Source organism: Vipera ursinii (assembly GCF_947247035.1).
Source record: "Vipera ursinii genome assembly, chromosome: 2".
NCBI classification, from domain to species: Eukaryota; Metazoa; Chordata; class Lepidosauria; order Squamata; family Viperidae; genus Vipera; species Vipera ursinii.
In genome coordinates this window covers 152,253,603-152,269,301 of record NC_139513.1, presented here as the reverse complement: position 1 = coordinate 152,269,301, position 15,699 = coordinate 152,253,603, and the positions used below count along the sequence as shown (strand labels likewise).

At 42.4% G+C, this 15,699-nt stretch overlaps 1 protein-coding gene across 4 annotated transcripts in view; it reads left to right on the top strand.

The window, feature by feature from the left end:
* Positions 1–15,699, top strand: part of POU6F1 (POU class 6 homeobox 1) — a 45,568-nt gene that overhangs the window by 16,865 nt on the left and 13,004 nt on the right. For 3 of the 4 annotated variants that reach the window (XM_083352459.1, XM_083352456.1, XM_083352458.1), the window contains exons 2-6: positions 4,029–4,126; positions 4,896–5,103; positions 10,653–10,774; positions 13,069–13,294; positions 15,112–15,344. In XM_083352459.1, coding sequence (XP_083208585.1) covers positions 4,073–4,126; positions 4,896–5,103; positions 10,653–10,774; positions 13,069–13,294; positions 15,112–15,344 — 843 coding nt within the window. In that variant the 5' untranslated portion in view covers positions 4,029–4,072. Of the gene's footprint in view, positions 1–2,114; positions 2,293–4,028; positions 4,127–4,895; positions 5,104–10,652; positions 10,775–13,068; positions 13,295–15,111; positions 15,345–15,699 lie in introns of those variants that run through there. The other variant, XM_083352457.1, reaches the window with a different exon arrangement.

The window sequence follows — 15,699 nt, the reverse complement described above, 5'->3', positions numbered from 1 at the left end:
AAATCAGAAAAAAAGGCTAGATAGGATTCAGCAGCTGGATATATTCACAGGCAAAGAAGCCTTAAAATAGATTAAAGGTAAAGATGAAGGTTCCCTCGCACACGTGTGCTAGTCGTTTCCAACTCTAGGGGCCGGTGCTCATCTCTGTTTCAAAGCTGAAGAGCCAGAGCTTGTCCGAGGACGTCTCCGTGGTCATGTGGCCGGCGTGACTAGATGCCAAAGGTGCATGGAACGCTGTTACCTTCCCACCTTAGTGGTCCCTATTTTTCTACTTGCATTTTTACGTGCTTTCGAACTGCTAGGTTGGCAGAAGCTGGGACGAGTAACAGGCACTCACTCTGTTACGCGGCACTCGGGATTCGACCCGCCAAACTGCCGACCATCTGATCGACAAAGCTCAGCGTCCTGAGCCACTGCGTCCCTTATTAAGATAGATTAGAGTTCCTGAAAAGCAACTTATCCAAGCACAGTCACTGATAAGCAACTGCAGTAGGAAGAATAATGACACAAAAATGCTTTGTGGGCTTAAATAACATTTTTAAGAAATGGGAAGATGAATATGGACAATTGGTTCACACCTACAGAGACAGTAGGAAAGAAAGTTAAAACAAGGCAGGACTGGGGAACAGTCTGAAGCACAATCCGAAAAAAGTATCCAAGTATTTGAAGAAAGAAGTGGAATTGATAGGTCATCCACTCAATGAGGATGGTTTAAATGTTAAAAAATAAAATGGAAAAGGTAAAGCTGATTCTTCTTACAACAAAAGGAAAATTATATTCATTAATAAGTCCTACGGCTGGTTTGAGGTGAGGGCTATGGTTCAAAAATAATAAGGTGTTTATCAGGAATTTAAGACTTCCACGTCAGACAATTGCTTCTCAGGTTATTAAAGGAATTTACTAATGTGTTCTCAGAAAATCAGTCATTATTTCTGAGATCTTCTGAGGAATGGGTAAGATGCCACATAACTGGGAAGAAAGTACTCAGAACAGAAAAAGATAGATAAAACTATAAATCAGTCAGTGACTTCAGTACAGTATGGGAACTTACCAGAACAGATTACAATCATGTAGAGGTTAGAAACGGGGAGAGCAGTCCTGCCTTAGACATAAATTCGGCCTATGGTACAAAGGACTTTTGTGTTCCTGTCTTATTTCCTGAGCTAAGACACAAGAAAAATCTCTTTAAACTCTCCTCCCCATGATGGTTGCTGAACAGTAAGGGGATTTTTCCTCTCTTGCCAACAATCTGCTGATTTTGCTGCCTAAACTGGCTGTCTGACAGTGCTGCTCCCTGGATTTGAATGGGAGCACTTAGGAATGACCCAAGATGACTTTTGGACAGCCATGGACCCATTTGGGAAGGGGAATTTGAAGATCCCAGTTCCTTTAGGAGCAGTCAGAAAGTCGTGGGCATCTATCTTCCTGTTGGCATTTCAGATTTTTTAAAGAATGCCTGGGTTTTTTTGAATTTTTACTTTGCTTTATATCTTTAAAAGTAGACTGGCTGGCTGAAAACTGATTTATTTCAACCCCCTACTGGACTTTAGCTGTTCTCTTTTTTTCTTTTTCCCTTTGATTCATAATGTTCGTTTTCTGTATGGAAACACCACATTCTTGTGGATGGTGAAGTGCTTTCATTTGATTTACATTAATATGCCACAGGGTTTTTGCATCTTTTTAATTTGCAAAATACTTGGAGTTTATTTCTTTTTAATTTTTCTTTTGATCTCTGATTGAAATATCCAGAAAATGCCTTTCCTGTTTCCTTCTGCTTCGGCTTCCTTGTTCCCTGGATGAGCTTCATAGAGCAATAATGTTTCAGAGTGCAGACATGCAGTGGCTGCAATCTGAGAAAAGATCTTTTGGCAGCATGCAGCTTTTAGTTGAAAGCTTTTTAAAAATGTTTGATGAGATGATAGTGATCATGGAAAATATTCGGAGGTATGTAGCTTTGGAGGAAATCTGATTTGAAAGCTGTAGATCAAAGAGACATCAATTGTACAGATGGAGAACTGAGTTGATTCCGTACATCTTTCTGAAGTTCAAATCTGCGTTTGTTTACAGTGACATGGAGAGGTGACAAACTAGTTTTTCTTAAGAGGAGGGAGGAGATTGGGGAGTGGATTTGTTACTCTTAATTGCAAACCACTTTTATCTGGACTTTGTTGTGGAGATTGAAATGGATTATATTTAATTAGGCAACAACTGGTAAGAAAAAGTATCAAGAAACAAATGTGGATATTTGATCCAGGATGAATTACTCTTAACCTTTGGGAAGATTTGGGATAGGTAAGATGCTGTGGTAAATGTTCTACAAGTTGATTACAATAACATTTTGTTAATAGTTTTGAAACACTAATCTTGTCCTTTTCATTATTATTGTTCTCCCTGTTAACTATTTTGTCTTTAATGTAGTATATAGATGACAGGTCAATAGTTTTGCAAATAGATTTATTAGTTTTAAAAAATTGGGGAGACCTGTTTCGCAAGGGGTAGGACCTAATATTGTAGCAATGTATTAATCAGTATTCAAGCAGGGGGGTGGCGTATATGTGTTGTTGTTTTTTCTTTTCTTTTTTTAATGTGTTGTATGAATTGTGTCTTTGTTTTTAATTTTTTTAAATTTAAATTGTTTTGCATTTTAACTTTTTTTGAATAAAATAAAAATTGCTAAGAAGAAAAATCTAAACTCTTCCCCTCTATTTTCAACAGTACAGGCTCTACCCACCTCTAACCACAATGTCCACAAATAATCCTTTCACCTTTAACGGCTTCCTTCTAAACATGAAGCTTACACAGGTTAATTAAAGTTACGGTAGCAGCTGAAATGCAAATAATTGTGTGGCAATCTATATTTGTCACAGTGCCAAGGAGAATTTGAAAGATCAAACAGGGTATATCTTGGCAATTAAGAGCTGGCATCAAAATCTTTTGTCACATAGAGATGGCCTGAGTATTTGCAGTGCAGCTACGGCAGTCTTTCCCAACCTGGACAACTTTGTAATGTGTGGACCACAACTAGAATTCCCTAGCTGAAGTCTAGACATTTCAAAGTTGTCCAGGTTGGGAGACACCGCCGTAAGTGCACTGCAAAAATTCAGGCCATCTCTATGCGACAAAAGATTTTGATGCCAGCTCTTAATTGCTAAGAATACTGGGAGTTGAAGGCCACAGATCTCAAGAGTTGTCCAGGTTGGGAAATACTGAGTCACAGCATAGCAGCACTGTACAGGGACAACGATTAGGCTTATTAACAACCAACAGATGGCATACTGCTCTTCAATGTCTTCTTAGAAGGGCTTATCCAGTTCATAGATCTTGGAACAATGGGAACTCAAGGGCTACTTGGGAAAAGGGGGGGGGGGTGTCAACAGTCACTTTTTGAATCTCATATAAGCACAGGAGTCAGGAGCTTTCCATATCATTCTTCAATAAATACACAACTATTTTGAATTGCCTATATTTAGCTTTGGTTGAAGGCTATCAAACACCTTACAAAAAGCAGGAAGCAAGATAATATTGGAAAGTGTCTTAGGCAAACACTTCCCTGATTCATTGGCATATAAAAAGTAAGGGGGTTGATGCACAATCAGAGTTGCAAAATTCTGTTATCATTGCCTGTTTCAATAAAGTGCAGTTTTTGTCTTCCTGTGGAGTTAATTTTCTGGTTTGGTCTACCAAGTGGGCTAACTGACATACAAGCAAACAACACAACCATGTGATATGAGCATGTCAAGAAGAACTACATCAGAATGCCAGGATGAGAAATGGCTTTCCTTCGATGGGTCCATTACTTGGTTAATGTGGACAATCCATCCTATCAAAAGTATACTTACTTCTTAAGACGGCAAAACATTTTGAACTTCCTTTAATAGAAGGGTCGAGCGGAATCAGAGGGGGATGAAGGAGCCAGATAAAAGAGTTTTTAAAAAATGCTTTGACAGGGCTGGATAAATCATGGAGAATAAGAGGTGCTGAAGGTGAGTCTGACATACAAATACACTACTACTCTTGTTGCTTTTCAGTATGTGACCCATCAGTTGCAGCACCCATTTTTCAGCACTGAATCATGGACACTGAAACTGTGCCCTCACAGGATGCTTCCCTGACTGTTAATGAACAGGTATGTGTCTCCCAGACCTCCCAGGGATGTGGAAAAGGAGGAAAGAACTGGCAAGGCAGGTTACGAAGCGAAGGCACTGATTTGGCTCAGTGTGGCCGTAGTGAGATCTCCACATATTATATGGAGAGATTGTGGGTGTGCAAGAGGAAATGAACTTTAGCCATGTGCTGGGTTTGCGGCTGCTAAAAGATTTTTATGGGTCCTATGTAGAAAAAGTCATCTCCTTCCCTCCCTTCCTCCTTCCTTCCTTCCTTCCTTCCTTCCTTCCTTTCTCTTTCTTTTCCTTCCTTCCTTCCAAATTTATATAGCCACCCTCTTGTGGAGTGTGACTCTGGGCAGCGTACAGCGGTCCAATAATATAGTAGATATATAAAAAAGCAATCTACCTAAAACTATTATATAATAGTTATTTTTTGAAAGTATTAAAAACCAGGAAGGCAAAAGTAATTACAGAGAAAAGAAAATAATAGTTGGAGGAGTGTTAATAATAACGGAACCGCCTCATTTTATCCACCTTATATCCAGTCTGACAGCTCATCACTGTCAACAAAGATCTGCAGCCGTTCTCCTGGTTTTCAGGCGGAAAGTTTTCCAGACCTCTCTTGAGAGTTTTGGTCTGCATAGTCAGGGTCATTCGCTGCCCCTGGGCAATGGCTTCCCTGTTTAAGAACCCGTTGCATATCTCCCTAGTTGCTCCTCGTTCGTTGCCTATATTGCACTGATGATTTGCAGCCCTGATGTCCTCATGTGCTTCGCTATCTTTCCTCAGGTGATTGTGATGTCAGGACATGAGACAATTAGGGTGCTGGAAGTGGGAGTAGATGCTCCCGTCTCAATAAAAAACGAAGGGAAAACGCTGAAAGCAACAGATGCAGCAGCTGGAGGAGAGGATTCTGCGAACTGCCCTCCAGAATCAAGTAAAACAGGACAGGAAAGGGCACAAGAAAGCCCAGAGAAGGCATGCAGAGAGTCAAGCGGTAAGTGGCACTTTACACGTTTCCATTTATTCGGTCACAAAGCTTAGCAGGGGCCATTTATGGGTATCTGTATTCGGGGGGCGGGGAACCCTCCTTCTCTTCAGAAATCTGCAGACCTCAAAAACACAAAAGCCGAACCATGGAGGTCTCCTTAGGTCCCGCTTCCACCTGCTGTAATTCCCTGTTCTGTTCTTCTCCGATAGCCAAGGGACGCTTCCATACAGGGGGCTCCGGAGCTGGCCATCAGCAAACACTCTGCAGCTCTTCTTTTGCAATAAGACAAAAGATGGAAGAAGTCATGAGAAAGGGCAGAAGGGCTATAAATGTAAGACATCGGGGTATCTTCTTCCCCAACCCTAAATTATATGACTGAGGCAGGGAGATTACAGAAGAAAAACTTCCTCTGGAACAGTCCAGAGATTCAACATGAGAGGCAGGAGAAAACAAAACAAAACCACAAGTTAAGATGAATAGTGTATGGTATACCTAAAGCCCAGGGGTCTTCAAACCTGGCCCTTTTATGACTTGTGGACTTCAACTCCCAGAATTCCTCAGCCAGTAAAGCTTACGGGAGTTGAAGTCCACAAGTCATAAAAGGGCCAAGTCTGAAGACCCCTGACCTAAAGCCTATTGTCAGGTGTTCCGTTTCTGGACATTTGCACATACAAAGTGTGCAGAAAATAGTAACGGATGGAGCCAGGTAGCTGCAGTATTGGACAGTCCAAATTTCACATCTCAAATAACAATTCATAGGCGGTGGACCAAGCAACGACAGAGCAGAGAGGTTAAGGAAATGACAGGTGGGCAAACAAAGAAGAGAGCTGGTTGGCAGTGAGGCAGGACCAGTCGAGTGACATTTTTGGCAACAAGGAAGTTACCCAGATTAGAAAATGGTAGTGGATCTCATGACAAGATTTATTGACTACAAATATTCTATTCAAAGTGTTCAGTTACCGCCCTGAATTCTGATTTCTATTTCTGAAATCAGATGGGTACGGGATGGAGGGTCATGTTCCCGGGCATTGGGCTTGGGTGTAGTGTCAGCATCTGTGGCTCTCCCAAGTGTTACGTTCTTTAAACTCCTGCTGGCCTTAAGAAGAATCCCCTTGCAAATTCTGTGATCCATTGTTACGTGTAAACATTGCATGTTGTTAAAGACCATTTAACAGTCTCTGAAGGAGAAACAGCATCAGATTTATTTTAAGCAATCAGTTCAGAACTCATCCAGTTTGCAGTGGGGTTAAAATCATGAGCATCACAAATAATGGTGAAATGTTTAAGTGCTAAAATTAGGGCTTTCTTTTCTTTTTAACAGGTAAAACTTTTTCCAGAGGAAAATCAAGATAGGAAATAGGGAGTAGGGAAGGGGCTGATGTAATTTTATTTGTGGAGGCCTTGACACTCTCAGAGCCTGATTGGTTGCTTGCTTGCAGACATTTCATAACCCAATTAGGTAACATCATCAGTGCCTCCATTATGCATGCTTTCTGAAATGTTTGGTGTCCACATGTGGTTCCAATTAAAGAGAATATTTGTAGGTCAGAGTTGAACTGTGAAGTTTTTTGTGATCTCTGAACTTGGGTTTTTTGTTGTTGTTAGTTGTGAAGTTGTGTCTGACCCCTCGCAACCTCATGGACAATGTTCCTCCAGGCCTTCCTGTCCTCTACCATCTTCTGGAGTCCGTTTAGGCTCACGCCTATTGCTTCAGTGACTCCATCCAGCCACCTCATTCTCTGTCGTCCCCTTCTTCTATTGCCCTCAATCTTTCCCAGCATTTGGCTTTTCTCCAGTGAGTCCTTCCTTCTCATTAGGTGGCCAAAGTATTTGAGTTTCAACTTTAGGATCTGGCCTTCTAAAGAGCAGTCAGGGTTGATTTCCTCTAGGACTGACCGGTTTGATCGCCTTGCAGTCCAAGGGACTCGCAGGAGTCTTCTCCAGCACCATAATTCAAAGGCCTCAATTCTTTGGCGCTCAGCCTTTCTTATGGTCCAACTTTCACAGCCATACATTGCAACTGGGAAGACCATAGCCTTGACTATACACACTCTTGTTGGCAGGGTGATGTCTCTGCTTTTTAGTGTGCTGTCTAGATTTGTCATGGCTTTCCTCCCCAGGAGCAAGCGTCTTTTAATTTCTTGGCTACAGTCCCCATCTGCAGTGATCTTGGAGCCCAGGAAAATAAAATCTGTCGCTACCTCCATTTCTTCCCCATCTATTTGCCAGGAATTGAGAGGGCCAGATGCCATGATCTTGGTTTTCTTAATGTTTAGTTTCAACCCAAGTTTTGCACTCTCCTTCTTCACTCGCAACAAGAGGCTCTTTAGTTCCTCTTCACTTTCTGCCATTAGAGTGGTATCATCTGCGTATCTTAGGTTGTTGATGTTTCTTCCTGCAATCTTAATTCCAACTTTTGATTCATCTAGCCCTGCCTTTCTCATGATGTGCTCTGCATATAAGTTAAATATGGGTGCACCGGATTTATGGAACCATCTTCCGGTCGAGCTCCGGATGGCGCCCGATCTCCGCTCCTTCCGGCGCGATCTTAAAACCCATCTCTTTAAACAAGCTGGCCTGGCCTGATGGGACGGGGTGGGATTTTTATAAATGAACTTCAATTTTTAATCTGTATTAATTTAATTTAAACAGCATTGTTTAATCACGTTTTAATAATTTTTAATTTTTGTATCTAGTTTTTATGTATTGCCCTGTTCACCACCCTGAGTCCTCCGGGAGAAGGGCGGTATATAAATTAAATTAATAAATAAATAATAAATAAATAAATAGGCTGGGTGACAGTATACAGCTTTGCCGGACTCCTTTCCCAATTTTGAACCAATCAGTGGTTCCATGTCCAGTTCTCACTGTTGCTTCTTGACCCGCATATAGGTTTCTCAAGAGACAAATAAGACGGTCTGGTACTCCCATCAATGAAGTCAATGAAGCAAAAGTAGATGTTTTTTCTGGAACTCTCTAGCTTTCTCCATGATCCAGCGTATGTTGGCAATTTGATCTCTAGTTCCTCTGTCTCTTCGAAATCCTGCCTGTACTTCTGGTAGTTCTCGATCCACATACTGCTAGAGTCTAGCTTGTAGGATTTCAAGCATAACTTTACTAGCATGTGAAATGAGTACAATGGTGCGATAGTTTGAACATTCTTTGGCACTGTCTTTCTTTGGAATTGGAATGTAAACTGATCTTTTCCAATCTTGTGGCCACTGTTGAGTTTTCCAAATTTGCTGGCAAATTGAATGTAGCACTTTTACTGCATCGTCTTTTAGGATTTTGAATAGCTCAGCTGGAATACTGTCACCTCCATTAGCTTTGTTGTTGCTCAGATTTCCTAAGGCCCACTTCACTTCGCATTCTAGGATGTCTGGCTCCAGGTCAGTGACCACCCCATCGTGGTTATTGAACTTGGTTGCTGGCTTGCAAATGATCAGTAAATCACGATACCTACAGAAAACAGGGTATTCACTTCTATTGGCCACGTAGTCCTTTTCCTGTCTGTCATGTAGTAAGAATTTCCTTCTTGAAGGATCATGACACACCATGCTTGCTAGTTTTATATGCTCTTGCACATATATACCCATCGTGCTGTTCCTTTTTGGAGTATGCAAGGCTATGAAAAAGCACAAAAAACAAGTAAGGAAGAAGAAAAAGAGTGGTGCATTGGTCTAGAGATGAAGGCTTAGTTATATGTGTTCTCTAAATCAACAAATGCACAGTAAACTTTCATTCATCATATTTCTTCAAAACCTGCTGAACAGCAAAATTGATTTATTGACACATACAAACACTCATGCATACAATTTGAAGACTGCCAAACTCCCAACAACTCTGACCAACATACAATTAATTTTTTTAAAATACGAAACCCAAGACGGAATCGTGAACAGCCCCAAAGTAACATAATAATAAAACATTGAAAATAAATGTAAAACAGCAATTAAAAAAAAAAACATCCAGCAGGTGTTCAACCATAATTCTGCCCTAAAGCCTGGGAAAATAATCAGGACTTCAGTAGCTTCCTAAGCATCATTAGGGTGGATAAATCAAAATGGTTGCATAATACATGTAATTAGAGAAAGAAAGGCTTATCATTCTTAATCATAATAGCATTCTTTATTAATAGTGGCAGTTTGGGCACATTTTGGCCAGCATGCCATAACTGTAACCAAAGACCAGCTTTGCCTAAATCATGCTCATGCTTTCATAATTAAGCATTATATGGATCTCTAATCCAGATACGACTTGCCAGCAGACAGTACAATGACAGTAACAGAGTTGGAAGGTACCTTAGAGGACATCTAATCCAACCCCCTGCTTACTATACTAATACTAATACCTATCCAGTCGGCAGTTTGGCAGGTCGAATCCCGAGTGCCGCGTAACAGAGTGAGCGCCTGTTACTCGTCCCAGCTTCTGCCAACCTAGCAGTTCGAAAGCACGTAAAAATGCAAGTAGAAAAATAGGGACCACTCCGGTGGGAAGGTAACAGCGTTCCGTGCGCCTTTGGCGTCCAGTCATGCCGGCCACATGACCACGGAGACGTCCTCGGATAAGCGCTGGCTCTTTGGCTTTGAAACGGAGATGAGCACCGGCCCCTAGAGTCGGAAACGACTAGCACGCATGTGCGGGGGAACCTTTACCTTTACCTTACTTGCCAGCAGACAGTACAATGACAGTAACAGAGTTGGAAGGTACCTTAGAGGTCATCTAATCCAACCCCCTGCTTACTATACTAATACTAATACCTATCCAGTCTCCTTAAATGTTTCCAGAGATGGGGCACCTACAACTTCTGAAGGCAATTTGTTCGCTAGTTAATTGTTCTCACTGTTGGGAATTTTCTCCTTAATTCTAGGTTGCTTCTCTCCTTGGTTAGTTTCCATCCATTTTGTCTTGTCCTGCCTTCAGGTGCTTTGGTAAATAAGTTGGCCCCCTCTTCCTTGTGGCAGCCCTTCAAGTATTGGAAGACTTCAAATATTGGAAGATGTAGACTGTTGTCTACATCCCACCAGTTTGAGATATATGCAGTCTATTGACCCATGTTCAGGATGTCCTCTTCAGCCAACGAAAGTAACTTGGTTTAATATACAATATCCAAGTGTCAAGGTTGAATTGCTAAGATATTTGCTAACCTCTATAGCTGCTCAACTTGCCATAGAAACCGGGGAGCGGGAGTCTGGGAAAGAAATGGGAGTTTCAGGAAGCCATCCATAGACTCTGAGAACCAAGGTCATACAAAGAGGTGTCTGGCAGAGAAGTGGACTGTTGCAACTATGAACAGAAAGAATGTGACTGGCCAACATGAACACATGGTGGGTGGGGGTTATGAAAAACTATTGGTAACTAACCAGAACTTCACGCGGGAAACTTAGAGTTGATTTTACTTCTTCAGTGCCTGGATGTGTATTCAATAAAAATTTATCTCTTGTGGCACCTCAAGGCCATAGAGTTTCTTTAATGTTGAATTCGTCGGCCGGAAAGTTGACACCAGGATGATAGTTGAAGAGGTTAACAGGATAACATGTTTCCTCTTTTTTAAGGTGAAGTCAAGGCACTGCCTGAAGTAACACCTGTGCCTATCCCAGGAATTGTGCCATTTAGCCAAGTGACAAGCCAACCAACACCAACTTTAACTCCTGTCACAGTGCAAGCAGCACCACAGGTAACTAACCCTACCATTCTGGTTTTCATAAATAGGAGGTAACCTCTTGGTCAATGAACAAAGGAAATACTGTAGTGCATTCAATTTCTCTAGTGGAATCAGGAGTTCCCAGTGCCCCGTGGAGGAGCTGAATATGGGCAGGATACTTAGGCAGAAGAAAAATCTTTATTAAAAGTCCACAGCGACATTCCCAGAATGTTGTGGAACTTAGAGGTTCTCAGATTTAAAATACTTCTTGATGTTATAGATCAGGGGTCTCCAACCTTTACCAAGTCTTAAGATTTGTAGACTTCAACTCCTAGAATACCTCAGCCAGACACGCTGGCTGAGTAATTCTGGGAGTTGAAGTCCACAAATCTTAAAGTTGCCAAGATTGAAGAGCCCTGTACCTTTTGGTGCTCTGAAATGTGCTCTCATTTTTTGTTTGTTTGTTTTTAAGGATGCAGTTGACAAAGCTTTGTAGAAATTAAATGCACCCAGTGTTTTCTTGGCAGGCATTTGGGTGGCTTTTTATAGACTGTTGCAAGATACACAAATGCCACTTCACATACGATTAATCCCTTATATTAGAGCCCCACCCAACAAAACTAAGAAGTTAAAGAGAGTCTTACCTTGTTTATCTTCTATTAAGCCTGCCTACTTTTTATTCCATACAAGCTGTCATATAGCAACAGTCGTTTAAGACAATTACATTGCCTCACACTTTAGAAATAAGAGAACTGCCTTAGTTCAGTGACATAAAAAGCACACAAGAGGAAAATATCTAAATGTGCTGTAGACTATTAGTTTCATTCTCAAAAATAACACATTTAAGAGTGTCAAATTCATGAGATAATGCCCCTTTTTAGCTCTTGGAATGGGATGTAGAACTTCTTCACTTAGTTTGTGTCTCCAGGAGAACAAAATTATCCCAGAAAAGAGCTGAAAGATTGAACATATTGAGACACATATAGAGAATAAAACTGGTTTTCTACAGTATATTTTGATTTTTTCCCCCCTCTGCTGTCCTGCATCTTATCCTTCTTATCACATGGAGAACAAGGCAGGTCTTTTACCTGTTGAGGGTTTTGATACTATCCGTATGGCTTTGGAACTTAAAGGAATGGATAAAATGCCTTCGAGTTCTGATTCATTTAATTGTGATGCAAGCACTATTATTTCAACACTTTCATACAAAGTAACGCTTTTCCCTACTCTGGAAGATATCACCTATTTAGAAAATACTGTAATGTATAGGATGTGAACAGTGGGTTAAGAATTAGGGCAGAGGCAATGGGAACGAATGCTTCCCTATCCAGGCGATGTACACAATTTCACAGGCAATACATTAAAATCACCTGTTATTGCTTGCCCAAATGGGGAGATTTCTCCTTCCTCGCGCCTCTTGTCAAAATATTTTAAACTGTGGCTGGCAGCTGCAAAGAGAAATCATGTTTTCATTGTCAAATAAGCTTATCAAGCTTTGCTCTGAAATAGCAGATTGGAACACATCCTAGACCTAGAACATTTGGCCTTCGAGAAATTGCTGAACAACAACATGCAGCCTTTCTTATCCTTGGCCACGGCGGCTGGGATTTGTAGTTCAGCTACGAAGGAAGGAAGGAAGGAAGGATGGAAGGAAGGAAGGAAGGAAGGAAGGAAGGAAGGAAGGAAGGAAGGAAGGAAGGAAGGAAGGCTATTGGTGAGGAAAGCTGTAGCTTTTATCATGAAATGATTTCCCAGTAGGAAGATCTGCTGCCCACCTTTATGGGAAACAAAGCCAGTACTGTTTGCAGCACATATTTTAGATAGCTTGTGAATATTGCAAGAAAGTTATTTCTGCCTCCCTCTCGGTCTACACTGACTTGTGGGGTGGCCATGCACCCCAGGATGCAGTACAGTAGCACCAGTTTCCTGAAGGGAATATCCCTTGCTAAAACTGACTTGATACTAGCAAACTAAAAAAAAAAACTAGGGTTTAACTGCTGTGCAATTTTGAGTCAAAGGGGTTGTGGTGAACAGACAGCAGAGACTTATTGATCAGGGCTGGGCCCTTCTAAAAAAAAAAGGGTGCGTCCGCAGCTTCTTTCATGGTGGACTTTGAACCAGCCCCCCCATTGGAGTGTTACAGAGCTGGATCACCCAGCTGCTGGCCAGGGGGGCGCCAAGCCGCACCTGGCACATCTCAGTCGGGCATCTCCCGACTGGGCTGGGCCTCCGGTGGGCTGGCTGACGTGACTGCTGCATTGATGCCTTCTGCAGTGGCGTTGATTTTGTTTTCCCTTTTCTTTTTTACATCTCGTTTGCTTTTGCAGGTCTTGACTCAGGAAAACTTAGCAACAGTTGTGACAGGCGTAATGGTTCCGGCAGGGGCAGTTACTCAACCTCTTCTTATCCCCATCAGTATTGCAGGTCAAGTGGCAAGTCAGCAGGGGCTGGCTGTGTGGACATTTCCTGCAGCAACGGTGGCTGCCCTCCCAGGACTGACGGCTGCCTCTCCTACTGGGGGAATTTTCAAATCACCTATAGCCAATTTGCAAGGTAACCGCTGTGTCTTGGAAGATCACATAGGGGGGGGAGCAAGAGTCCGCCCCTTGGGCCTCACCGGGATCAGCCTTAAAATCTGGGAGGGAGTACGTTGGGAGACTGATAACCTTTTTTGAATTTCGGGAAGTGGGGGGAGGGCTGGCTCTTTTGCTGTACGTCAAAGGCCAAGGTTCTAGTCCAGGGGTAGGCAGCCTTGGCTCTTTTATGACTCGTGGACTTCAACTCCCAGAATTCCTGAGCCACCGTGGCTCAGCTTGGAAACCTCCCCCTTTCCCCTCAGCATGGCTGGCTCAGGAATTCTGGGAGTTGAAGTCCACGAGTCGTAAAAGAGCCAAGGTTGCCTACCCCTGCTCTATGTCAAAGGCCAGGGCTCTAGTCCAAACCTGTAGGCATCCTGCAAGCAGACTTTCCCATTAACTTGAGTGCAGGAACCAGATCTGCTTCCTCCTCTGAAATCAATGGGGACATCTTTCTGGGTTTCATGCGTGCATCCAAACCCCCAGCCCCCAGGATGTTCCCTTGCATAACCAGCACTTTCTTGGATAAATAATGTCACTAAATTCCTAGTCCGTGTGAGAGCAGAAAAACGCCCTGCGGTTTGCTTTCAGTGGTCTGTCATTTAAAGGAAACGGTGGTTCCAGTCAGTAATCCTTGCAAATAACTTTTATTTTCTGAAGACTGTTAGGACAGCGATGCTTAATTAAAAATGGAGAGCTAGGATTAATTCCCCAGGGGCTACTTCTTGCTAGCAGTTAATTCACACAAGGAGCCAGTGATGCAAATTATCCGGGTAGCTGTGGTTACTCTGAGTGACAACAGCTGTTCCAGCAATGATGGAACCTAGCCCACCAAGCTGTTGGTTACTTATTTAGGCATCCCCTGGTTTCATCTTGCATTAGAGAGAGAATTTCTAGCACTAGCAGAGAGAATTCCATGGAACTCAAAACTTCCTTATCTGTTTCAATATAATTGCTTTGTGTGCGGCGTATCTTTTCACTCCAGCTGGTACAATAATTCCTCTGAATGTGAAATACCGGTAGTCCTTGACTTACAAAAGTTCATTTAGTGACCATTCAAACTAACGTCACTGAAAAAAGTGATTCGTGACCGTTTTTCATACTTACAACCATCGCAGCAACCCCGTGATCACATGATCAAAATTTAGCTGCTTGGCAACTGACTCCTATTTATGACAGGTTGCAATGTCCGGTGTGTGTGTGTGTGTGTGTGTGTGTGTGTGTGTGTGTGTGATGTGATCCCCTTCTGACAAGCAAAGTCAATGGGGGAACCCATTTCACTTAACAACTGGGTTACTAATTTACCAGCTGCAGTGATTTGCTTAACAGCTGCGGCAGGGAAAGTTGTAAAATGAGGCAAAACTCACTTAACAAATGTTTCACTTCGCAACAGAAATTCTGGGCTCAGTTGTGGTCGTAAGTTGACGATTGCCTGTATCTGCTACCCCATTTTATCTTTTAAGGTTTTATTCTTGGCTAATTAGATCCCACACATGCTGAGAAGTCATTCTTCCCATTGCTTTCCCATGGATCCAACCTAGAAATCATATGACAAACTTCTATTAGAGGAGAATGTTGCAATTCCCTTCAACCAAGGCTTCTGGTGTCTAATTGTCTATGATTTTACTTTCCCCATGTTTTTCTTTTGTTGCACTCGTACTTTGGTCTGTGACCGCAAATAAATAAATATAATATAACCATATGACAAACTTGGGAGGCTGACCCTCCACTTCAAAAAGTATATTTTGTGATGACCCGATATTTAGCGCCTCTCTTTCTGTCTTGCTCTCACAGCCACTACAGTGTTGAACACAGCAGTACAAGCCCCTTTGCAGCCAGCCCAAGCTTTCCAGGCACAGCCAACGGCCCAGCCTCCCCGGCCGTCCATCCAAACACAGACTGTGTTCCAACCAGCAGCTCAGACAACCCTTTTGTCACAGCCGACCACAACAGCCACTCCACCTGCCACCAAGCCACTGGAAACTCCGACACAGATCACAGTTCAACCAGCAGGATTTGCAGGAATAGTAAGACCTTGGGGGGGGGGGGGAACCCTTCCCCCGAAGAAGATTTTCTGAGCTATGTTGAAAGAAGGGTTGGGAACAGAGAAACCTTCTATAAATACATTTCTGACCCAACGAAAGGTCTTCTGCATCACTTTGGTTCTTTCTGATTTTGCCAAAGAAGAAAATTTCATGTAGTCCCACGAGGCAACTGGACTTTCTTTTTTCTCTTGGAAGACATTTCGCTTCTCATGAAATGACCGGCTGTCTGCAAGGAATATAAATCCTTCCATTCCCCCACCATCTAGTCAGAGCGGAAGAAGCTTCCGCGAAACGTCTTCAAAGAGAAAAAAGAAAGTCCAGTTGCCTCATGAAAAAA